The 27,082-nt window shown below is 35.8% G+C and overlaps 1 protein-coding gene across 2 annotated transcripts in view; it reads right to left on the reverse strand.

Annotated features, from left to right (window-relative positions):
• Positions 1 to 27,082, reverse strand: part of LOC108716928 (collagen alpha-1(XIX) chain) — a 343,423-nt gene that overhangs the window by 275,964 nt on the left and 40,377 nt on the right. For both annotated transcript variants that reach the window (XM_041563150.1, XM_041563151.1), the window contains exons 3-4: positions 10,538 to 10,606; positions 9,662 to 9,761 (exon numbers count right to left, since the gene is read on the reverse strand). In XM_041563150.1, coding sequence (XP_041419084.1) covers positions 9,662 to 9,761; positions 10,538 to 10,606 — 169 coding nt within the window. The remainder of the gene's footprint in view (positions 1 to 9,661; positions 9,762 to 10,537; positions 10,607 to 27,082) is intronic.

Consider the following 27,082-nt stretch of genomic DNA (forward strand, 5'->3'; position numbering starts at 1 on the left):
TGATTACCCAGACTGCACTATGTTGTATAGGTCAAAGTGCATATGAGTTTTAAATGGGTGCACGTGTTAATGGTCCTTATTCACTTGATAAAGGGTATTGAACCCAAAACATGTTGTGTTTACCACTGCCTGGAATAAAAAGTTGTTTGCAGTAATACTGCTGGAGTTCCTCTTCCTTCTCCTATACTTGGATCATTTGCAGCACAGAGCAACTATTAAGGAATTGGACGCATACCATTAAGAAAAGCTGTGCTAACCACCATCCCCCTCTTCTATTTGAACTATACAGAAGTCCAAGATGGCTATGATGACACACATACTTTTAGGGACAGATTTATAAAAATGTACCACAGAAATATTCATTCACTCACTTTCTTTTCATTCCTATGAGATTTTTAGAATCGTATTCATCAATAGAGTCCACCATTTGATAAATATGCTTTTAAAAATACCATAGGAATGAATAGACAGTGAATGAGTTCTATTCTCACATTTTGATAAATTTGCCCCCAATGAATGCTATCTTTCACTCAGTGCGGTATAAGTATATGAACCCTAATATGCAAGAACCAATGGTTATAGAGTTAGGCAATGATATAACAATCATAGTAATATTATTTAAATTGACAACTACAGGTTGTTTTTGCTTTAAAATATCTTACTTTATGTGTTTAAATTTATGAAAATATTTTGCAAAAACATTATGTATTTTATACTATTTAATAAAAAGAACATTTCAAATAGGTAAGTTGTAGGCTGTTTCTACAACCATCACTGACTCAAGCTTTAATTAATTATATTCACTGGCACGTCAAATATATCCATGAATCTATTTATGGGAATGGACAAGCCATCTCTGTTTAGCCAGCAAGTGATGTGCTTGTAAATATATAGCACAAATATAATCATTCATGATCACAACTCATCTATCAATGAAAGGGGCAGTGCAGTTGACTGAAGAAGCTAGATACTATTAATCAAATCTATTATATGTAACATTTTATGACATATGCAGAGACCATGCAGGGAATTTCCTTTGAAAATATGAGGTTCACAATTGGATACAAAGCCCCCCAATGAAAGACAATGAAAAATGTGACTAGCCTTAAAGCAGATCTGCATACACACAAAAAGATATTTGCTTAAAGGAAAACTATACCCCAAAGATGAATACTTCATTGCCTTCACTGTAGTGGTGTACATAACCATAGCCATATTCATAATAACAAGATTATAATTATACTGCTGAAAAGTAGAAGGCAAATCAAAAGATTAACTGGCATTATGTGAATTATGTGTAAAATACTGTAGATTCGTACTACAGAGCCCTTTCCACAATTTTTTCAGGAACTGATATTTTTCGCAAACTAGCCCTATACAGCACAGCTTTATCCAGGTATTTCAACTGCATAATGCATGTTACTTTAAAATTATCTGGTGCAAGCTGGAAAGGATCATTTTAAATAATTAGGTTTCCAACCTAATAAAAACTGGTACAGGGATGAACTGTGCTCCTATAGACCACCTGCACTATAGACTATTTCTCAATTGGTAAGCATGTAGTTCTCAATTATGTGAGTAGAGGGGAACTCCACAAATATAACTTAAGCTTTTTGAAAAGTAAACATAATTTCAAGCAACTTTGCAATATACATCAATTAAAAAATATGCAGACTTTTCATGATTTTTAATGGTTTGGAACAGTTCCCTAAGCCTAGCCCCCTGCTCTACTTTGCTGAGCTGACTAACCATTACTTTGTATCAGCAGCCACCTGTCCTCAGCCTGTATCCTTCAAATCCCTCAATTCCCTGCACACGTGATTTCAATAAGGAACGGAACATCCCAGTGCAATGCATTGTGGGTTATGTAGTTCCTGAATGCTGTCTGTAAACTGTGGAGAAGTTGTTACAATTTGCAGTGTTTTAGTCCCTCCTTCCCTGCCAGGATTTCAAATGATGCAGAAAGAACTGTTAAACAGCTGGATTTCAGCATAGAAAATGGCATTTATTCATACTTTTTGAAGTAACCTGTAACTGTGATGGGTATATTAGGCGTTTCTGTGTTATGTGTTCCTATTTCTACTGCTTGGGTGTTATTCTCACATCTACAACTAGGTGTGAACATTTTGTTCATTTTAACCTATGCAATGCTGACATTTTCTACTGCCTTCAGGTAATCTTTTTACACAGGTATGGGAGGTCTGGGACTCTGGATCCATTGTCTCTCACTTTATATAATTTAGGGATTCTTCAGAACTTATCTTTTATCTGCTGTGTTGGGCTTGAATGGCTACTGGCAAAAGTAAAGTTTGCACGAACTCCATGGCCCTCCTTAACTCGGTGCTCAGTCCTCTGGGTAGACGGCCCTCCCATGAATCCACTGGAAACGAGGAACTGGCACACAGAATTGAATGTAAAAGGGGATTAACCCCTAAGTGTTTAATGTGTCAAGTAATACACAATGTTTCTGAGGTTGGCCCTTTCGTCAGGTGATGTAGTAGACATTAATCATCGTCCTTAAATAACCTAAAGGCCCTCCTACCAAATGAAAAAAAAAGTTTAAAAAAAGTAAGGAATGTCAATTTGCATAAAGAGTCAGTTTAAATCAGAAAATTCCATTATTAAAGCCATTTTTTAAGCAAAAACAAATCTATTTGGAAAAATAGAAAAGGGTACACAAGAAATTTTAATATTTTAATTTTATTGTATATTCCCTTGAAGTAATTTCATATTCAGAAGTTATCTGAAATGGCCGCCCCCATAGCTACACAGCAGATTGTTTATATAAACTATAGTAGTCTTTCTGAAGCAAACACACAGATTTCCCAGTGCAGGGCAATAGTACATTATATTTCCATTCATTTTAAACACTTTCATTTTTTGGGGTTACTGTTCCTTTAACATGAATGATGATAGAAGGAATATAAGAGAAGGGGAACCAAATTGGTGGAAGAGGGTATACGCTTTCAAAAGGGTATATGTTTAAAACACAACCAATCTCAATCATGAACAATTAAATTTTATCATGAACTAAGTGGTTTGACTCATACACTATATTTAACAGAAATAACTTTCTAGATCTTTGCATTCTTCCACATATAGTTTTTAGGGAGGAGGATAACACAAAATGTGGTCTTTAGCCTGTATCATGTACACCTAGGGGCCGATTCATCAATAGTCGAATATCGAGGGTTAATTAACCCTCGATATTCGACTGGGAACTAAAATCGTTCGACTTCGAATATCGAAGTCGAACGATTTTGCGCAAATCCTGCGAAGGATTTTTCGTTCGATCTAACGATTCGAAGGATTTGAATCCAACGATCGAAGGAAAATCCTTCGAACAAAAAATCACAGGCAAGCCTATGGGGACCTTCCCCATAGGCTAACATTGACTTCGGTAGGTTTTATCTACCGAAGTAGGTGGTCGAAGTATTTTTTAAAGAGACAGTACTTCGATTATTGAATGGTCGAATAGTCGAACGATTTTTACTTCGAATCGTTCGAATCGTTCGAATTCGAACAAATTTAACCAATTCGATGGTCGAAGTACCCAAAAAATACTTCGAAATTCGAAGTTTTTTACATTCGAATTCTTCACTCGAATTTTGTAAATCTGCCCCCTAGTGAATGTTTTTTAATTGTTTTCCTGTAGGATTTGTGTTTCTTAGCTTAAGTTGACTAAAATGACTAAAAACAACAGAATCTGATAAAGTCTCATAAAATAAAAACACCTTTCTCCAATGCATGGCACAATATATAAATGCCAAATGAACACTATTTTGCATGTAGATATGATGACAAGATTTTAGAATATTGTATTTTTACTTTATAATTTTAAATAATCTCTCTTGTCTACATTCTCATTCTTTTATTTGGATTTTGTTCCTTAGACGTTCATGTATCAGGTTAATTCTTTTTTAGTGGTTCTTCAATAAAACATATGTAACTAAGTTTAGATCCTCTTTCCACGGTAAGATTTACAGTGCAGTACTGACTAAATAGGAAAATGTAAAAATATTGCAAAATGGAGAGACTTTACACCCCACTTAAAATTAATGCCAACAGTAATAATGAACGATCCACAATATTTTAGGCACCACATCCAACAAGAATTAGAGATGTTCTGTAGTTGTAAATATACAGCATGTTGTGCGCTACAAGGTTTGACATTTCTATGGAATATCAAAGGTTTTATTCAAAACGACAAAATACAATTGATTCTTAGAAAAAAAAAATCTGCCAGGTTCAGGTGATCGACTGAAACATCTGGCATAGCTCCTCTGGTATCTGAATTATTGATTTTTAAAGCTTTGACTTTTAAAGCTCCTAAAATATATGTAAACGCCTATTTTTAAACAGTATTCTAAGGTACAGAATGTAAACCTTCAATTTGTTAAAATTCAATATGGTTACAGTCTGTTAATCCACAAATTTATTTTGTAAAAACTCTCATAAATGCTAGCTTAAAGTAATTTTGATGCATGCAGTCAGAATTTTCCTAATATGGTCATTAAGGAGGATATTTATAAAAAAAAGCATTGTAGAAAACAGTGACAAATTACCACTTTTTATCATTGTAGGATGGTGTTGGATCGACAAAACACATCCTAAAAGTCAGATGTAGTCACATTGCACGGGTCATGGGATTGATACAAAAATCAAATGTGTAAACTACATGGAAAATTTTCCATCTGACGCAGCAATAATGTCGGATGCAAATGCTGTATACTGCGTCTTAATCCGACGAGATAAAATCTGATGGTGACTGGTTAAACCTACACCAAACCACACAATAATAACATTATCTGATCCAACTTATATAATTATAATCTTAGGGTAGCACTACATAGACGATTTCCGTGTGCACTTTTGTCGGATACGACGCTGGGCGACAAAATGCCAGCATCAAGTCGGATGCAACGGGAAACAAGTTGAGTAATACAAAAGTCGGATGGTGTCCAACGCGCATTGGGCGAACACTGTGGCACCATCCGACTTTTGTATTATTTACCTTGTTGCCCGTCGCATCCGACTTGACACTGGCGTTTTATTGTCCAGCGTTGGATCCGACAGAAGTGCACGGAAATCGTCCGTGTAGGGCTACCCTTATACTATATTACATAACATTAAACTAGAATAATATATACATTATAGCTATAGGGGATCAGATTTTGTAGGGTCCTACAAATCGTGTGATGTTGTGTGGTGTTGCATGGCAAGATCAGATAAAATCTGACCCACAAAATCTGATCAACATTTCCAGTGTAGTTTTACCCTTAAAGAGAATCATAAGCTCATCTCATTTTATAACATATTGCTCTTCAAATAACAGTACAAAAACAGTCTTAGTTTTTTAAAGAGACTGTTCAATAGAAACAACAATTCTAGCTAGTAAAACAGATATTGTATACATGGATTTATTCAAACCAACCAAATAAATTAACCCAATATCCAGAAAGCTCCGAATTATGGGAAGGCCATATCCCACAGACTCCATTTTAATTTAATTCCCAAATTATGGGAACATCCCCAGTCCAAAGCATTCAGTCCCATATCTGTATACTAAATGCAACAACATAACATTATGCAAAAATGTAATAAATAAAAAACAATATTTAAATTATAATGAATAAGAAAATAATGCAATTTTTTACAGATTTTGCCAAAACCATATTATTTAACATAGTTAAACGGATACTATCAAGGGAAAACATATTTTTTCAAAACACATCCGTTAATAGTGCTGTTCCAGCAGAATTCTGCACTGAAATCCATTTTTCAAAAGAGCAAACAGATTTTTTTATATTCAGTTTTGAAATCTGACATGGGGCTAGACATATTGTCAGTTTCCCAGCTGCCCCCAGTCATGTGACTTGTGCTCTGATAAACTTTAGTCACTCTTTACTGCTGTACTGCAAGTTGGAGTGATATCACCTCCCTCCCTTTCCTCCCCAGCAGCCTAACAAAAGAACAATTGGAAGGTAACCAGATAAAAGCTCCCTAACACAGGATAACAGCTCCCTGGTCTAAAAACAACACTCAATAGTAAAAGTCAAGTCCCACTGAGACTGATTCAGTTACATTAAAGGAACAGTAACACCAAAAAATGTGTTTTAAAGTAATGAAAATATTGTATACTGTTGCCATGCACTGGTAAAACTGATCTGTTTGCTTCAGAAACACTACTATAGTTCACATAAACAAGCTGCTGTGGAGCAATGGCGGAAATTGAAAAACGGCTATATGGCACAGGTTAACTAATGTATAACAGATAACACCATTAGACAGACAAAGCTTATTTGCTATCTGCTGTGTAACCTGAGCCATTTCTTCTTTGAATATCTGCCCCCATTGCTACACAGCAGCTTATTTATATAAACAATAGTAGTGTTTCTTAAACAAACACAGCAGATTTATCAGTGCAGGGCAACACTAAATTATATTTTCATTACTTTAAAACACTTTTATTTTTTTGACATTACTGTTCCTTTAAGTAGGAAAAATAACAGCCTGCCAGAAAGTAGTTCCATCCTAAAGTGCAGGCACGAGTCACATGACTGGGGCAGCTTGGAAACTGACAATATGTCTAGCCCCATGTCAGATTTCAAAATTAAATATAAAAAAATTCTGTTTGCTCTTTTGAGAATTGGATTTCAGTGCAGAAGTCTGCTGGAGTAGAACTTTTAACTGATGTGTTTTGGAAAAAACATATTTTCCAGTGACAGTATCCCTTTAAGCTTAATGAGGATTGTCAATAAAAGAACCAGATTGAATGATATATACATAGTTTCAGTTAAGATATTTACAAATCAAATAAATCTGCAGTATTTACTTAGTTAAAAGATGAATCTGTTTATTGCTGTCATAGAAGATGTGCATGCTAGCTGAATGGGTGACTGTAGAGTAACTGGAGATCTAGTCAAGAGGTTTTTATTATTCTAAGTCAGCTTAATTAGATATCCTGTGTTTCCTGTAGTGGAGTTACCTGTGGTTTGCGCCTCAGTCTCAAAGATTAATTTACGGTTAATCTAGAATGTAGCTATGACAACAGTTCATATTAGGACACTTGAAACATTAGGCTGTGTACTGTACATTATAGGGATGTTGACATTTAGACCATGCTAGATTTTTAAATGTAGTTTGAAGTTTACTGGCTTATCGTTCAGTAGGGACATTGTACTGTAGATAGTTTAGATTAAATGATTGTAGAAAAAAATGGTATATGACCTTTTTTTAAAAAAAGGATCTTTTAGGGAATGGTGGGTGGCTTCTAGAATCTAACAAGCCAGCAATCATCTCCTGCTTTTAATTGTCCTTGTTTCGAGGCTGCAGGAAATAAAATCAATTCCTGACGACCATGTGTGTGACAGAATGAAAGAGCTGAAAGCAAAACGCAGTTGTTAATTAAACTTTCAGTGGGTTCTGAACACTTTCCCTTTATTTAAAGATTCTAGCAATCGGCATTCATTTAGGAAATATTTATTTTGTAACAGTGGCACACATAATTATACAGTTCAGTGTGACAAAGTCACTGAGCAAAAACATTTAGAAAAGTATATTGGCATATATATATATATAAAAAAAAGTATATTGGCATATATATATATGTATATAAAGTATAGTATATATATATATATATATATATATATATATATATATATATATATATATATATTCTTTTCTTACAGAGATACTAGCATAACCATCTTTCAATTGGTAAATATGTGTTTTCATAGGGTTTTATCTCGTTCCTTTTTATCAAAAAAGCAGTGGTCCTGTTATGCTTTGTGGCTAGAGATTCTAGCTTTGTTTATTAAACAGTGTTCTATCACTGATGTTATCTAAACCCACACAGTATCTGTTATCACATATATATAGATGACATGATTTTCTAGAAGACTGAGGGTATGAAGGCCCAAATGACAGAAAGATCCATTATCCAGAAAACTCCAGGTACCGAGCATTCTGTATATCATGTTCCATACCTGTATTTCCTTTTTCTCTGTAATAATACAACAGTACCTTGTAGTATACACCAGTGCTGAATAGAGACAACATTTGCATCATTATATATCACTACGTGGAGTGTGGTGTTATGTGAATGAATGCCAGAAATTATATAGTGGGAGACGTGATGTTAGTGTTTTAATGAGTTTACTGAAGGAAAATGATTCTTATAAATGTATTAGTGCGTTCATTCATAATAACATAATGTGAAAATAAATGATTACTGATACTATATCATTGGTCATAATTACATTTAATAATAGTTGTATTGCAAATTGCAAATAAATACTGTTTTTATAAACTATTCATTAGTGTGGTCATTTGCAGTGGCACCAAAGAAAGCCACAAGATTTATAGCAGATAATGCAGTTAGGCCTAAATGAATGCTAAAAAACTCACAACTTGCAAGAAGTAAGGCTGAAATCAATTTCTATATTTACGTATATTTGAGTAATTACACTTAAATACGGGATACGCATTGTTGAGCTATAGACAATTTAAGCTATAGACAACTTAAGTAAACAGACAGCTAAGACTGCTGCCTGATTGCTATAGCTTAAATACCCTAACAACCAAGCAGAAGTAAGGAAGTCACAATGGAATATCAGTAGAAAAGTGCCTGAAAAGAAATTCAGACACAAGTTAAGGGGACAGGTAGAGAAAGAAGTGTGAATGCCCACATGCAGATGAACACCGATTAATTTAAAGGACAACAGAAATCATAAAATCCAAATTTTTAATGTTAAAAAAAACGAACATTTTTGCGGGATCTATTATACTCAGAGGCTGCAAAAGTCAAAATCCGAAAAATTGCGACCTGTAGAGGTTGTATATAAGTCAATGGGCGAGGTCCCTTTCCTATTTGGAAGTTTCTATGGTCTGCACTAGAATTAGCCTGAAATTCTGACTATTTCGGGATTTTGGACAAAAATTTTCAAAAATTCGGACTTTTCAGGAAAAAAACGAAAAAACGAGCGTTTCGGAAAAAAATCTGAAAATATTGTACAATTCGGATTTTCGCTTGATTTTAATGAGTTTTTCCCAAATCCAATGCAAACTTGCTTTTTTAATTTAAAAAATCAGATAAATTCGGATTTTGATAAATAACCCACTTAATGTTTAGATGTGTTTTAGCAGATTTAAGGGCAGAATTGTCTTTTCTATGAAAATTTATTTATTAATATTTTTTTGGTCAAAAATCAATATTTCAGTGTTTAATAGAAAACTCAAATTTTTCAAGATTTTTAAAAAAAAAATTGAATTTTTCAAGATTTTTTATAACTTGACCCTGGAAATAGCTTGATTCCAAAAATACACAATCTAAAATCTGTCGCGGTCAATGGCAGAGGTCCCTTGAACCATTTGAAGAGGTTAACAGCCTTCATGATGTTCAAGTTTTTTTCTGGAGCATTTTGCTCGAAAATGCGATCAATTTGAGCAATTTTAGTTCTTTTTTTTCACTGAAAACGTAATCAATTCGAGTTTTTGGGTTATTAACCCCCAACTCGATGAATCAAAGTTTTTTCTTTCCGAAATACAGAAAGATCCCTTATTGGAAAACTCCAGGTCCCAAGAACTCTGGGATCCTATACCTGTGTATAATAATAAAGAATTGAAACAGGTTGTTTATCAAAAAAAATGCATCACTTACATTGTGTCTTTAATAAGCGGCGTACTTCCAAGTTTAAAACATGTGTGTTCACTGCCGCATGAAATCTGTCTAAGAGAAAAACGTTCAGCAAGGTCATAGCCTGTAAAAAGAACAATTATGACATTAAGGTTCTAAAGCATGGAATATATCAGCACTAGTATAGTCAATAGTGTTTGCCCCATTGGTGCAACTTAAAAAAACTTCCGCAAGTAAAAATATTTCTATGCAAATACATGCTCTGTTACATGCAATTGTGGGATATATACAGTATATAACACAACAATAACCATACACAGTCTATTTAGTCACAAAGCGCAACTGCCAGTTCTGTAAGCCCGCACTCTATCATTACCCTTGTAGTGGCTGTTAAACCAAGTTGCCCAATGGCAATGTTTGCTTTCTACCTGCTGTGGGTCAATTGGTAATTTGAACGGAGTTAGAAATGGGAAACCTATCTCCTGGAGCTAAAGTAACATGCAGGGAATGTTTTAAATGTACCAGGCTCTCTAACAATTCCATATGGAGAAGCAGTCACTAACACATAAAATACACATTTACTGCAGTTCTTTTTATTTGCCTGAAGGTGCTGTGTTTTGTTCCAAAGTAACTTTTCCAGTAAAATGTTCTTACTGCTTATACAGACTATAAACTGCACAGCCCTTTTTCAGCTGGCAGGTAAGTTGCTAAATACATTGTAGTCCAAATGCACATAAAGCAAAAACTAGTTTAAACCGTTTATATTTACCATTAATGACTTTTAACTATATCCCCCAAATAGTATTGTAGTAATGTACTCTTGACTAAAACTGGTTAGATAGACAGACAGATAATTAGAGTAATGATAGATAGAAAACTGACATAAATAAATATAATTACCTGACATATCAACAACTTGCTTGTATATTTGTTTACTGTCAACTCCATCAGTCCTTAAAATTGGACAAACTGCAAATAAAAAGTAGACACACTGTTACACACTGTAATGCAAGAAGAATTTTCAGCTCAGATGAATATTACATTTTCAAATTTACCATCTTTATTTGAGTTCTATCTTCCAAAGCTTTACCCAAATATTTGTAACCCTTTCTTAGCTGTATTGCCTATATCCAGCTGCTCTCAGGCACTACACCATTACACTGACAACTTTTTTCTTTTACATGAGCCCTCAAAATAGGTGAAGGAAGGGGTCCTTGTGAGTTACAATCAATTCTTAAATGAATTATTTACAAAACCTTTTACAACAGGGAGCAAATCCACAGTTACAAGAGTTAAATAAAATATTTAAATATATGTATATTATATAACTGGTTTTATTGAACCATGTGGGTTTGAGCCCATACAGAGATGGAAAGGTACTATGACTATTTCCATTACTTACTATAAATAAAACAACAAACTAAATGGTTGATTAACAATTTATTTGGATGTGACAGCTCTTGTGATGGGCAAATAAATCCGCCTGTCAAAAATTTGCGGCAAATTTCTGCATTTCGGCACCGGCGAATAAATTTCCGAAAAGGACTATCCAGCTCTGCAAGATCTACATAGTTGGATATATAAGTCCAAACTCTGATTTTTATTTCACCATTGAATTATTGAATGGAGCATGATACATTTCCTAAACACTCTATATGCCTCTATATATCTAAAATTAAATTGTGTGTTTATAGGAGTACAACTGTTGTTAATTCAGCACCATACCATGAACAGCACATTACTCAAATATGCTCCCCTCTATGAGACTTTTTTATTAGGAAATAAACAGCATTTTTTTTAAATGTATGTTTTAAATTGGCCTTTCCTAGAACATTAGTTTCATTCTGCTTAATTACACTGAGTTCAATGGGAGCACGCTAGGGGCATGGCAATGAAATATTGTATGTGTAATTGCATACCAGATGTTCCGAAAACTCCCTTTAGAATTTAACTTTTTTTTCTGCTATATTCCTGCACATTACAATAAACAGAGTTGCTAAAAATATTACTTGATTCATAATACTGGCAGAATAATAAGGGTAACTGAATTACTTTTAAAATGGCACATACTTAAAAGGTATGTAATCATAATATTAAATAAATGCTGTTCTATCAAATAAACATACAAACACACTTGATTGTCAACACTGGTTAGTCACATCATTTGCATATTGTAATTGATGGAGTGAGCATACATTCTAGCAAGTTTCTTTACTGTTAACGAGACATCACACTGATGCAGTGCAGCAATGCTTACTATCAGGCCCTGGCATGTATTGGGATTGTATCATACCTCCCAATCCCATTTTGAGCAGGACAGTCCCGATTTTGATAGTTCAACCACCAGGCTTGTTACTGAAATGTACTGACTTTCTCTTTGATCTCCTGCACTGAACAGCCAGAAAATGATACAAAGTATCTAACTTAATTGGCTTTTGGCAGATAGCCCAAGGTGCACTTAGATACTTTTGTAACAATTTAAGATAAGCAAATAAGTAATTGTAACAATTTAAGATAAGCAAGTCTCTTGGGAAACTGGCTTGCAGCTTAAAGGGCAATTCACCCTCATTAGCAAAACTGTAATAACATATAAAAACGACAGAAATGTGTTCAAGCTTTCATAACCTGACAAATTTTGTAAAATCAACATGGTAATTAGGGGGTGTGGCCACAAAATGGGCATGGTCAAAAAAATGTCCCCTGCTCCGCGTTGCAAATCATTTTGTCCCTCTTTCTATTTCCAAAATGGTGGGAGGTATGGTACTGAGCGGAAGTGGGAAAAGAGCAATTTAAGGCAAGTATCTTAAATAAAAGTCAACTGTATAATTACAGAGGAAGCAGACCCTGTGGCTGCAGGGGGGGGCAGGAGGTATGGGGGGCCCCCACAAGGCCCTAATTAATGGGCAAATTCAACATATATTGGTAAAACAGGACAACCTCTGTATATGTTGGGGTCCCTAAAATTAGTTTGCAGTGGAGCCCAATAACTAGTTACACCACTGATGAAAGGGGTTTTAGGGGCAAGTCACTGAAACAAAAAGTTGCACACTAAACTTACCAGCCAGTATTTAATATGTTTGCAGAATAGGAGCAGGGGACCCAATGCATTGTCAAAAGTATCCAAACTGCTTTAATATATGTATTTAGATGATGTACCAAGCAAATGCTGTATCCATAATCCTGAACTGCATACACCTATTTGTTTGATTGCATGAAAGGCTATTTTTAAATGTGAATGAGTTGGCATTTTAATAGTCTCCATACAACTTTTTAGGCTGGATTGGCATAAAACAGAGCCACAGTAGTTGCATTTCGATAAATGGTTGATGCAGAAACAATACTGAAACTATCTTCTCTGAGATCTCCCTGAAATCAGCTGCAGCAACAAAAGTACTGAAGGCTGCAATTATTTTGTGCTTAAACAAACTTCAGATCTTAATGAGATTACATTTGAGGGAGAAAGTTGCTAGAGTCCTAACACATGCACAGCACTCATTAATTATTTCTAGATTTTGATAAAATATTTTGAAATTGGAGTCAAATCCAATTACTGAAAAGGAAATCCGTCTCTGAGAGAAAAAAAAATCACTGCACCATGTTGCTCAGCCGAAATGAAATATCTTCATTCTAAAAATAGATGGTAGCAAGAAGAGTTATAAGTAATGCATATTAACTTGAATTTTTGATCCTGAGACTGAAGTATAGTGTAAGAAATCACATTAATAGCTTCAGAGATTTAGGTCATTATGAATCCATAGGCTAAAGTAAAGTGGATAGCATATTAACAGGCACCAGGAATGCAAATTACTCCCTTAACTTTAGCAGAAAAAAATGATAGAAAATTATGTAAGGTTATACTACTGTTTAACATCTCATTTTTATATATTTCTTAGCACTACCAGAATGGGTTAAAAAAAAAAGAAAATGCTGAGAAACTCAACCCCCAAAAGTAATTATTCCTCCAGAGCATAACGAATTATGAGAACTAGAACTTGTTTTTTACTTAATTACATTATACTTTTGCCATAGGAATATGCATGGTGCTTGAAGGAATCTCCTTGTAAAATATTAATAAACGCACATTGATTCTAAGCATTATACTCACAGAATAAGTTAACTAGTGTTCTGTCTAATTACATATGCATGCTGTTAAAACACACTCATGTAATTCTGTTCAGTTCACAAACTGTATTAAAAAAAGTAAACTTACCAGACAAAATTCCTTTACTTATTATTATTAGCATATATTTATATAGCGCCAACATATTTCGCAGCACTTTACTTACATTTTAAGGGGCAAACAATGGCTACACAGTGTTTACTATTTGTGCACAATTTAAAGGGCCGTGGTGTATTTCCATTTCTATGAACTAAAATAATTAATGATGGGCGAATATTTTCGCCAGGCGCGAATTTGCACGTTTTGCCGTCAGCGAATAAATCGGCGAAATTGGCTCAAAAATTCGATGGCAGCAACGTTTTTTGAGACCCGCAACAATTCCGACAATTAAACGGATGCCTGTTGACGCCTGTCGTAGAAAAAAAAATTTTTACACCCCCTTTTCGCAAATTTTTTACCTTGTTATGTGAATTTCCCGGAATATTAGCGAATTTCATGGCAAATCGGGAAATGGGACAAATTCGCCCATCACTAAAAATAATGCATTTTTGTCCTAGCTTAGACCAGCCACATCTCAGGTGCTGCTTGTCCTCTGCATGATCTCTGGATAAAACCCCAGAGAACAAACCAAAGACATTATTGGTAGCATTGTGCTACTGGTTTAATTAGAAAATCTACACCACTGATGGTGGTGAAATGCTAGGGAGCAATTCTGTTTTACATATATTTATGTAAAATGTTTGTGTATCTGTGCATGTATTTTTAGAATAGCAACAAGTTGCCTCAAGAGTACCTTGTATCTATAGTTACTTTTTTGCCTTTGAACTTGGTGCTGTGTATCACAGCTGGTTGCAGGGCAAGGATTTTACTTAAAGGAAAGCATGGGGAAAAACCAGCAAGTAGTCCAGACATTTATCTTTTGTAATCCAATATAAAAAAAGAATAAGAGTTCCCTGTACACAACATTCACAGGCGGGTCATTCATACATTGGAATGGAGGTCAGAGATGAAAAATAGGATAATGGCTTGGTATAATTTGAATTTCAATCACCATTAAAGTATATGTATACTTCAGCACTTCATACAAATACAGGTGGAGTTAACCCACAATTTGTCACATTATGTTAACACAAATAATCTTGTTAGCTTTTGCAAGAAATAAGTACAAAAAGATAAGAGAATGAGTTGCTCTGTCTCTAGATATTAGGGTATAATCCAGTATAATCTCTGGATATCTCTGGTATAACTCTGTAAGGATGGAGTTCTATTATGTGGGCTTTACTGTGATAACCCAGCAAACTTGTATAGAGATAAAGAAAACTATCCATCAAGTTCAACTGTTCAGTGTTCTTGATGTTTTTATTACTGTCATCAGGTCCATTTGGTGCTGCCTCATGATGGCTGGTGCTTTTGTAGGACAGGGGAAAGTAAGGCTATATTTAGGGACAGGAGATAAGGGTGTGCTTCAATGACAGTGTTTGACAGGGGCAAGAGTCGCCTGCTCCACAGAGCGAAGGAGAACATAAGCAAAGAAACAGGTCATGCTAAAAAGCATTCTTTCACCACTGCCACCAAACCACCTACTGAGATCTCACAAAGTCCATGCATGGGGACTGGGATATTTGTTCTATGGGGCTTTTATCCTTATCAATGGCTTTGAGCTGTATGCTGAGTGCATTGTTTCAGGGTTACAAATCACATAATTAATCCAAAAACTTTAAAAAAAGGAAGAATGAAGACCAATTGAAAAATTGCTTTGAATTAGCCATTCTATAACATACTAAAAGTTAACTTAAAGGTGAACCACTCCTTCAAATTATGATGGATTACGCTGCTTTGAAATGGAAATGTCTTTGTCTATTGTTTCACAATGGAAGCAAAAGCAGCTGTAAAATATATTATTTATTATTAATAATGAAGAATAGAAGAATACTCAAAAAGGTTAGAAAATGTAATATAAATTATATGACTCTTGGCATTTTTATTATCCAGAATATATTTTTAGGCATCTTGAGCCGAAATGCCGTCTAATTTAGTTACTATATTCAGCAGCATCCAGCTATTAGCCTTTACACCTAATGCAACATTAATTTACCATTTCCTCAGAAGACAAACTGAGTGCTTTTTTTACCAATGAAAATTCTGTAAGGTTTTGCAAAGGAAGGAAATAAGCGTACTTGGATTTGGCAGTAATATAATTAGTCACAGGAGAATAGGAACATACTTATTGTGCAGTTTCTAATATTTTTTTGGATGGATCTGGGCAACGTGAATGTATTTTTTATAAGAAACCACACCCCACCCCAAGCAAGAAGCACAAAAAATAAAGCTATCCAGACAAGATCTTGCAAATTTGAGTAGCTTGAAAAAGTGGAAATCAGAGTAAAGGTGCTGCATTTTTTTTAGTAGAGACAGAAAGGGTAATTTAAGGCTCCGGGGGAGCAAGAGCACACCCCTTAGTGCTTATTTCCAAAGCACTTGCAGCCCCTGGATGCTACACTCTACACTTAGCGCCGGATGAAAAATCCTACTGCTTCTACCTTGCGACTCAGTTGGAGGTAGTAGGCGGGGATCTTAAAAAAAATAATTTCTCATTAGAAAAGCCTTTATCAAATATTGCAGTCTCCTTTTTCTATTGTTTGAGGTGGGAGTATCAAGCATGTGTAGCATATTGTTAATAATAGAATCTTATTGAGATAAAGTCAATTTACACATCATGAAGATATCCAGTTAAAATCAGATTATGAATAAAGTGTCTAATTAAAGGGGAAAAAGAGCAGCAGTTGGATTAGATTCAATAATTTGTGGACCTATTTTGGTCTATTACATTACAGGGCTGGGGCAAGTGCTCTTGGGACTGTCACAGGAAAAGAAAAAAACATTAGGTATAGGTATGGGATCTGTTTTCTGTAATGCGTGGAAATTGGGGTTTTCTGTAATTTGGATCTTCATACCTTGAAATGATACTGACACTAAAATTTTTCTTTTCAAAATATTAATCTACATTAAGGGGCAGATTTATCAAGGGTCAAAGTGAATTCGAGGGAATTTTCGAAGTAAAAAAATTTAAACTAATTTTTTGGATACTTTGTCCATCGAATAGGATACTACAACTTAGATTCGAAGTAAAAAACGTTCAACTATTCGGCCATTCGATAATCGAAGTACTGTCTTTTTAAAAAAACGTCAACTTCAATACTACGCCAACTTAAACCTGCCGAATTGCTGTTTAGCCTATGGGGGACCTCCTGTGTGTTTTGCTAAGTTTTTTTAAGTCAAAGTATTTTTTGGGTACGATAAAATCGTTTGAATTGTTCGATTGTAAGTACGATCGGAGTACGATCGTACGACGTATAAAATCCTCTGACTTCAAATTCGAATGTCGGAGGATTCTATTTGATGGTCGAATTTCGAGTTTTTTCTACTTCAAAATTCGACCCTTGATAAATCTGCCCCTAAAAGTTGCCTATAGGTCATAGGCCTGCCCCTATAGTTGCCTATTGATCGTTTTTCGAAGTAATTGTTACTTGAAGTTCCTAAACCTGACTGTTTTGCCAACCTGACTGTCCCTTCTTAACCTGTTAGTAAGAGTTTCTACTGCTAACGGACTACTGCTGCAGAAATATGGCAGCCCCCTCATAGAGCAACATGGGGTTAAGAAAGGTAATGTAAAAGCATCAGGGGAATACTTTTATGGCAAAATCATGAATAGCATTCAAAGACAATGTTATGATAGATGTAAAAAAGTTTATTTTCTGGTGTCAGTATCTCTTTAAGTCTAGTAAAACATTTAAACATTACACAAACCCAACAGTGTTGTTTTACCAACATTATGGTTTATGCAGCTCATTTACCGCGACATACAAGGTATTATTACAGAGAAAAATAGTGTTTGTTAAAATAGACTCTGTGGGAAATTGCCTACTTGTAATTTGAAGCTCTCTGGATTATACATTTCCATATAAGAGATCCTAATAAAGATGATAATTTAGGTGTAGAATTATAAAACTTTTTGAAAAGTGAAGCAAAAGTAACATTTTACAAAACCCATCACCATATAAAAACAATGCATAATTAATATGCTGGAAGGGGCTGTTTAAGTTTGTGTCCTATATCTTTATAACTAATGGGAAAACAGCAGAATTTCATGAAGGCTCCATGAATATAGTAACAATGGGCAGAACATCTATAATACTAAGACCTCTAACACCAAAGGGCAGCCTCTGTATATTCAGTAAATTGCCAGGTGGTATGATATCAATATGTAATAATTTAATCAACTCTTGAAACACAAATACATTTGGGTAGTGGTTCTACCAAAGCCAAGCAACAGAGAATATATAACATGCATTTTTTGCTATGGGCTACAACCTAGGAGCAACTTTGCCCAGTTTTTACAAATTTTCTTTCAAGGCTCCGTTTTTTTTTTGCATATTATGGTTAAAGTTAATTTTTCTACACTATAAACACAACTGTCCTAATGGGTTATATGTGTTGTTCCACTGTGTATTGGTATTCATTATATTGCTGGGCTCTTTTACAGCATGCAAGTGCAAAAAAAATGGTGCAGTCAGCCATTTTTTGCACTATACACCCTGTTTTCCAGACTACCGGTTAATGATATTCTGCCGCTCTCTGTACTCTGTTTTGAACACAGAGACCTGTAGTTGCCCTCATGAATGCAGCACTACCTGCATTTAGTAGCATTGCATTCATGTGGGATGAGAGAGGGAGGCACCATGCTCTAACATGTGTTATTGACAAGTTAAGAAAAGGAGATGGATGCAGACTGCAACAGGGCCCTGTACTGCCTGCCCTTGCAGGACTGCTAAGGACAAGCACACATTAGTGCTTATGCAAAGAATGCTTCTGCCCAGGATTTATCATAAGGTGCAAAGTGCAGCATTGGAGGGATCATAGTAAATGACCCTCTATTTATTATCACATTGGGTGATTTATTGCTTAATGCTTGGGCTGCATTGGGGCCCTCTACTAACCACCTGGCCGAAGGCAGGCAGCAAGGACAGGGCTGGGCTTTGTCTCCAGAGTGCTATTGCTCTTGTGCCCTCCAGGAGTTGTAAATGAGTCCTCTGATCTATTATGGAACTAAAAGAAAATATTTTTTTCTCTCTCATTCTATTCCTATTGATCTATTTGTTCTGTGCCCTCCAACTTAGTGTATATTAGATACAATATAATTAAAATATAACTGTACTCAATCCATACTGAAAATCCAATTAAAATGTCAATAATAAATACAAAAATACAAAGTGGACTAACTTCAACAATCGGAACGTAAATTAAATGTGTATGCAGTTGTCAGCAATGCAAAGAGAAATATTGAATTACTCTAACAGAGGGAATAAATTATAACATGAATAAAGCTGGATGAAAGAATGATGGGTTTTTTGAACTGTGCAGTAAAATGTAACTTGAATGTAATGATTGACCACTTCAGAAAACAAAACCAGTAACTACTGGTGACCAGACCACACATACTTAGTATGTTATAACATGGCCAAGTCTAAGCAACTTTTCAAATAGTCTTCATTATTTTTTTTTTATAGTTTTTTTAATTATTTGCCTTACTCTTCTGATTATTTCCAAGCTTTCAAATGGGGGTCACTGACCCCATCTAAAAACAAATGCTCTGTAAGGCTACAAATGTATTGTTATTGCTAGCTTTTATTACTCATCTTACTATTCAGGCCATGGAGAGCTGCTGAATAAAAAGCTGAATAACTGAAAAACCATGATTAAAAAAAAGAAAACATCATACTAAGGGGGTTATTTATCAAAGACTGAAATTATCTCAATATTTTCTCCTATAAAGTCAAATTCGCTCAGGTTTTTTACTCTTATTTATTATTACATTTTCCCAAAAATTTGCTTTGCGGAAAAAAATCAGATTTTCACAAATTTTGGGGATTTTTTCATCCGATTTTCACGATTTTTTAGTAATTTTCACCCGAAAACTCAGAACACGTCGGAGTATTGCCCGAAACCCAGCGCACATAAAAAAATCTATGGGACTTCTCCCATTGACTTATATGCAACCTCGACAGGTCTGAGATGCCGGATTTTCAGATTCTGACTTTCTATCCTCGGGGTTTAATAAATTCCGAAAAATTTGTGATTTTTTAAAAGTATGATTTTATATAAACAAAATTCAAGAATTTTTCATGATTTTTTCATTCGGAGTTTAGTTATTAACTCCCTAAATGTTAACTCAAAAGGGGAACCCCCTTTTAAAAATAGAAATATCACAGCATTCTTTACAACTGTTCTAAAAGTGTTTAGTCAGACCAAGGGACATACTTTGAGTCAGATCAGAACAGTTCAGTATAAAAATAAAAACTGGGTAAATAGATAGGCTGTGCAAAATAAAAAATACTTGTAATATAAAGTAGTTAGCCAAAAATGTAATGTATAAAGGCTGGAGAGAGCAGATGCCTAACATAATAGCCAAACAACTACTTCCTGCTATGCAGCTCTTTTGTTTTCCACTGATTGGTAACCAATAGTAACCAATCAATGACTTGAGGGGGGGGCAAATGGTTCATAACTGTTTGCTTTTGATTCTGACCTGCATGCTAATGATCAATTGCAAACTCAATGAACAATTATGTCCCATGTGCCCCCCCCCCTTAAAATCGCTAACTAACTCAGAGTTAGAGAGCTGCAAAGCAGGTTTTTGTGTTCTGTTAGACATCCAGTCACTCCAGCCTTAATAGATTACATTTTTGGCTAACTAACTATATAAGAAACACATTTTATTATGCACAGCCCATCAATTTATCTAGTTTATATTTTTAAATGGAACCATTCCTTCCTAAGATCTAAGATGAATGGGGATAATGGATGAAGTATTTCAACCAAACACGACACCAAGAGGCATATTTATCAGGGGTCAAATTTCGAATTGAAAAAACTTCTAAATTCGAATTCAAAAGGACCAACCGAATAGGTCAGTTTTCGATTGAATAGGTCCGTATTTGGCCAAATTTGATTTGATTCGAAGTTTTTGCCAAAAAAGACCTCAATTTTTCAAAGTCCACCAATTGACTCCAAATAGGTTCTAGGAGGTCCCCCATAGGCTAAAACAGCAATTCCGCAGCTTTTAGATGGCGAATGGTTGAAGTCGATTTTTTAAAGAGACAGTACATGATAAATTTCGATATTCGAATTTTCAAATTTTTTTTCAAATTTGAATCGAATTTGGACTATTCCCTAGACGAAGTACACAAAAATTGTTCGAAATTCGAATTTTTTTCATTTGAAAATTCACCTCGACCTTTGATAATTCTGTCCCTAAATGTTGAAAACCCTAGAAGAGGAGCAAAACAAGTGGCTAAACTCCATTGATGAATAAAGGTTGGCATATATAAGTGCTGTCTATTAAAGAGGTCCATAAACAAGTGGATATTTGCACTGATTTTTATGCCCACACTTTTACACGAGATCATATATTTTTTATCAAAATTGCATCATTAAATATAACTTTGTATTTCTAGCATTTCAAACAATAGTAGTTCATTGAATTGATTGCAAACCACTAATAGAATATACATAGACTATTTCCATGAATGCTTGTCTCTCTCTTCTTGTTAAAGTCAACGGTATTTAGAAGTTGGATTGCTCAGTTAACCATATTTTGCTGTCATCAGGTCCTCTTTCAGAAAGGAAAGCAGCTACGGTATATAGTATTTATAAACTGTTGGAAGAACTGTCCATCCTATTAATACACATTGGACCCTTGATAAATAGATTGTGACAATGCTTAAGCCTAACTAGGCTAAATAAATAATACTTGGAAAGCAATAGTCTGTTGTGGGCCTTGTGTAGAAAGCTCAGAGCATCATCATACATCAAAGGGCAGTTGTTTCAAGTAGCACTGGGAAAGCATAGCTCAGTAAGCTTCTAATTCAGTGCAGAGTGATGTTACATAAAATAAACAGATATAAGATTACAGATTCAATGGCATAGAACAGGAATTTGTATTTATAAAACAACTCTATATAATTATACAAAAGTCCATGTCATTCATGGTTTGATTATATTTTGTGATGCATAGATGAGCAAATTTCCCTGTCTGTTTCCCTGTCTGCTTAACTTGACTATTTAAACTCCCCCCTTCCATCAATGAAAAAAAAAATTGCTTTATGAACTTCTAGCAACAGAACTGGTATTAAAGCAGTTGACTCAAAAGTTCAATTAACCTCTGTAAAAAAGTTACATCAACAATTACTGTACCTTTGGCTGAAAAGGACAGAAAAAAATGTGGACAATTACATGATATAAATATAACATAAAATATATATCTATATATAATATAAATATACATAACCGACTTGAAACTTGAATAGCACTGTTTGTGTAGAGATGAAAACGTATTTTCCTTTGCCAATAGACAAATGATCTCTTTTTCAGGAACAGATCTTCATAGGAGACCATTTTAGTATTTTGATTAGTGAAATGAGTTACTGTATGTGCCCATTATAATTCTCCATGAAAGCCTTTTCAGCAATATATATAGAGAGAGAGAAGACAATGACTGTGTAATGTTTCCATTACTGTAGCCATTCTTTCTCTTCCTGGTATGGGATTGAAAGGGGTCACTCACCTCAAGGCTGCCATACATTCATACATTCTGTTGTACTGACACAAATGCTGATGACAATCTCTGCATAAACTAAAAGCATAAATGACAAATAGCAGTCTATGGCTTGTGTAGGGCACGTATAGCATCACAACAGAAGCAATATTAAAGAGCATTCAGACCTACTGTGTACAAAAGAAAATTTGCACACAGGGCTATAATGCTATTAGTGAGACATCACATGGGTTCCCTCACCCCAACCAACAACAAATAAATACAGGTATGGAACCAGCTATCCAAAATACTCGGGACCTGGGGGTTTCCGGATAGGGATGTAGCGAACTGCCGATTTGGTGTTCGCGAACGCTGTTCGTGAACACCGGCAAAAAATGCGAACGTTCGCGGACAGTTCGCGAACTTCGAACACCCGCCAAATTCATTCGAATCGAACGATCGAAGCCATTTGATCGAATGCTTTTCATTCGATCGAATGCTTACAATCGTTCGAACGAATGGAAATCGTTCGATTTTTAGCGGTTGAAGGAATTCGAATGGTCGAATGGTCGAACGACTTGTATTCGAATCGAACGCGAACTCAAAATGCGAACGTTCCCAAACGTTCGCGAACATTCGGCGGACGCGAACGGTCGAAGTTCGCGCGAACTAGTTCACAGCAGAACAGTTCGCTACATCCCTATTTCCGGATAAGGCATCTTTCCATAAAGATGGTGGTTCACCTTTAACTTATCTTTTAGTATGTTATACAATGGCTTAGTCTAAGCAACATTTCAACTAGCCTTCATTTTTTCTTTGTTACAGCTTTTGAATTATTTACCTTCTTCTTATGACTCTTCCAGCTTTCAAATAGGGGTCACTGACCCCATCTAAAAAGAAAAATGTTCTGTAAAGCTACAAATGTATTGTTATTGCTCATTTTTATTACTCATCTTTTAATGCAGGCCTCTCCTATTCATATTCCAGTTTCTTATTCAAATCAATACATGGTTGTTAGGGTAAATTCCCCCCTTGCAACCAGATTGCTGAAATTACAAACTGCAGAACTTCTGAATATAAATCTATAAACCACAAAAAATGAAAAACAATTTTTAAAAAGAATATCAGTCTCTAAACCTTACTGAAATTTACTTTAATGATGAACAACCCCTTTATAAATGAATTAAACATGATAGTATTTTTTTTCCTCCAAAAAGAATTAATTATATCTTGGTTGGGATCAAGTACAAGCTACAGCCATTGACTCCAATTGATTCATCCCTGGTGATTAGTGATGAGCAAAACTGTCCTGATTGGCTTCAGTGACAAAATCATGCAAACAAGGAAAAAATCATGAATGGCAAAATTTTGACAAAATTCAACCATATGTATTGGAGCGAATGTTTTACCATGTTTTTTTGTGCCAAATGCATTGGTTTCACTAATGAGACTTCTCCATTCTGTATTTTGTTTTATGATAAAGACAGTCACTTATAAGACATCTCCATATTGTGGTGAAGAGGAAGCAGCCACAACTTAAGAGCTGCTTTATTATAGGGGTGGTTCCCCTTTAAGTTAGCTTTTAGTATGTTATAGAATGACCAATTTGAAGAAACTTTTCAATTGGCCTTCATTATTTATTTTATAGTTTATAGTTTTTTTTAATAATTTGCCTTCTTCTTCTTTTTTTTTTTTTCAAAATAAAATTTTTTATTGGTTACACACACTCCACAGTACAGATTAAAAGACATAATGCAAGCAACAGGTCACAGCAGTACATAAGAGAACATAGTAGCATGTCTACAGTCAAACCAGTTTCCGAGCTACCACAATGACGTGACAACAGCTAGAGCAAATGGAGAATGAGCTCGGAGTGGCCGACACAATGCTATCTAAGACAATCCTAAATTCAACAATCGACTCTCCAAACGAGAAACGTCTGGGTAATATCAAATGAGTACATATGTGACAGTGTAGACAGAAGTCAGTGGGGTGGAAACCAATATGTATTTTTGTATATCAAAAGCTATTGTAGCAAAAAAAAACAAACAAGTAAAACGGAAAGGATAGAAGAAGTCAAGAAAAGAGAAAAAGATCAGAAGGGAAAGAATGGGAAAGGGGAAAAGAGAAAGAGAATTGTCCAGGATTATTCACGGAAAAATCAGTAAATGTCCCTTAGCAACAACAAGACCATTACCTGAGTCAGCGCAGCCGAAGCCCGGGGGAAAAAGCTAGTGAGAGAAATCCCATATAAATAAAAGTAAACATTCAACGGCCCGAAAAAGTCACCTTAGCCTACTCTGACTTCAGGTTTGGAAAAGCCGCAGGTACTGGTCAGAATGTACGAATTGGGTCCAATAAAACCATTTTTTCGTGAAATTCCTCGTTTCTCTTTCCGAGGTAGGTCTCAGCAGCTCAAATCTATAGACTTCCATCACCTTGTTACACCAGTCTCTTATAACTGGAGGGTCAGTCCGTTTCCAGTGTAGTGGAATTAGCGCCTTGGCGGAATCTAGTAATATTGGTGTCAAAGATTTTTTGTAAGTAGACCAGGAAAGATGTGTATTGTGTAGTAAAGCTACGAGGGGATCGTCCTCAATGTCAGTCCCGGTAATCTCTAAAATGGCATTCCTCACGGCTATCCAGAATGGCTTCAGAACGGGGCAGCTCCAAAATATATGCAATAAAGAGCCCTGATTGACCTTGCACCTCCAGCAGAGAGGCGAGGCTGTCCCATAAATCAAAGCCAACTTAGTAGGGTATTTGTACCATTTAGTATATATCTTATAATTAAGTTCCTGCAGTTTCGTACAGGTAGAGGAGGTGTGCATTAGCTGAGTAATTTTGTCCCAAGAGTCCATAGGTATCTCAAGGGCCAGGTCAGATTCCCATTTAGATTTAAAGTAAAGAGCCGGGCGCCGGGATAATTCAGACATAATCTGATAGAAAAAGGAAATCGCTTTCGGAGGGGCCTTGTCTTTCACCCAGGCAAGTTCTATTGCAGTAGGCTCGGGACGTGGAATGTGCAAAGGAAATATCGAAGTAATAAAGTGCCTAATCTGGCGGTACTTGAACCTATCCAAATCAGAAATATCTTGAGTAGGAATGAGTTCTTCTATATGTTTCAATCGATTCCCGACATAAAAAAAGCTGGCCCCCGAATGCAATTGTCGCTTCCAGCCTTTATAATAATCTAGATCTAGACCAGGGGCGAATGCAGAGTTACCAAAAACTGGGGTATGTAAAGGGGGGGTATTAATCCATTTACCAGTCTTGACCAGGCCGTCCCAGGTGTCCAGAGTGTACCTTAGCTTTAGATCGGTTTTATCTCTGAATACTCTTTGAGAGTGTGGCATCCATAGGCTAGCCCACAAGGGTGTGACCATGGAATCTTGCTCAATTCTAGTCCACAATTTGGACTGTCTATGAAAGGACCAATCCAGACATCTGGTTAAGACAGCAGCCTTATGATAGTTAACCCAATTGGGGAGACCCAGTCCTCCCTGTTTTTTGCTCGCCGAGAGCTTTTGACGGGCGATTCTAGGGTTCTTGTTCGCCCAGACAAATTTACTAGTGATGCTATTCAAATTCCGAAACAGCAATTTGGGGGGGGGGTATGGAATTGTTTGGGATAGGTACAAGAAACGCGGGAGGACATTCATCTTCAGTACGTTTATTCTACCTATCCAAGAGAAAAGTGGCTTGGACCAGTTCTGAAGGTCGCGAGAGATAGCTTGTAGCAAGTCCTTATAATTGTGTTCAGTAGTTTGCTTAGGGTCTGAGAATATTTTAAGTCCTAAATAAACAAAGTGAGAATAAGCAGGTTTTATCGGGAAGTTTTGTAAGATAGCCGCGAAATCAGCAGGAGGATAGGAGATATTGAAAGCCACTGATTTCGACAAGTTTATCTTAAAATTGCTAAATTTGTTATAGGTTTGAAGCTCCAGTAGCAAGTTAGGCAAAGAAATTCGTGGTGTCCTGACAAAAAATAAAAGATCGTCTGCATAGGCTGCTATTTTATGCTCCCTAAGGCCCACTCGAACACCGTTAATATCTGGGTTGGCCCGAACTCTATTAAGAAAACTTTCTAAGGCAAGGATGAAGAGCAAGGGTGAGAGCGGGCAACCCTGGCGCGTACCGTTCCTAATAGCAAAAGCATCCGATAAATCACCATTAATCTTCAATTTGGCTGTCGGGAGAGTATACAGATCAGAGATCCACTTTATCATATTAGGGCCTAGGTTAAATTCCAGTAGTGTGGCGCGAAGGAAATCCCAATCAACCCTATCAAACGCCTTTTCAGCGTCCGTGGATAACATTACTAGAGGGTAGCCAGCAATCTTGGAATGATGCAATATACTAAACAATTTGTTGGTGTTGTCTCTGGCCTCTCGACCAGGGACAAAACCAACCTGTTCTGAGTGAACCAAAAGGGAGAGAATTTGATTGAGCCTCATGGCGAACACTTTGGCATATAATTTAATATCGGTGTTCAGTAGGGAAATAGGACGAAAGTTGCCTGGGTCTAAGGGGTCTTTGCCTTTTTTATGTATCAGTGTGATGTGAGCCTCAAGGGCTTCTTGTGGAATGGAGGCTCCAGTGGATACGGAATTGAACGCAGCGAGTAAATAGGGAGTCAGATAGCTTTCCATTTCCTTGTAGTAGGAGATGGTAAAGCCGTCGGGTCCCGGAGCTTTGCCAGATTTAGTGGTTTTCAGGGCTAAAGCGATTT

The sequence above is a fragment of the Xenopus laevis genome, chromosome 5L (genome assembly GCF_017654675.1).
Source record: "Xenopus laevis strain J_2021 chromosome 5L, Xenopus_laevis_v10.1, whole genome shotgun sequence".
Taxonomy (NCBI): Eukaryota; Metazoa; Chordata; class Amphibia; order Anura; family Pipidae; genus Xenopus; species Xenopus laevis.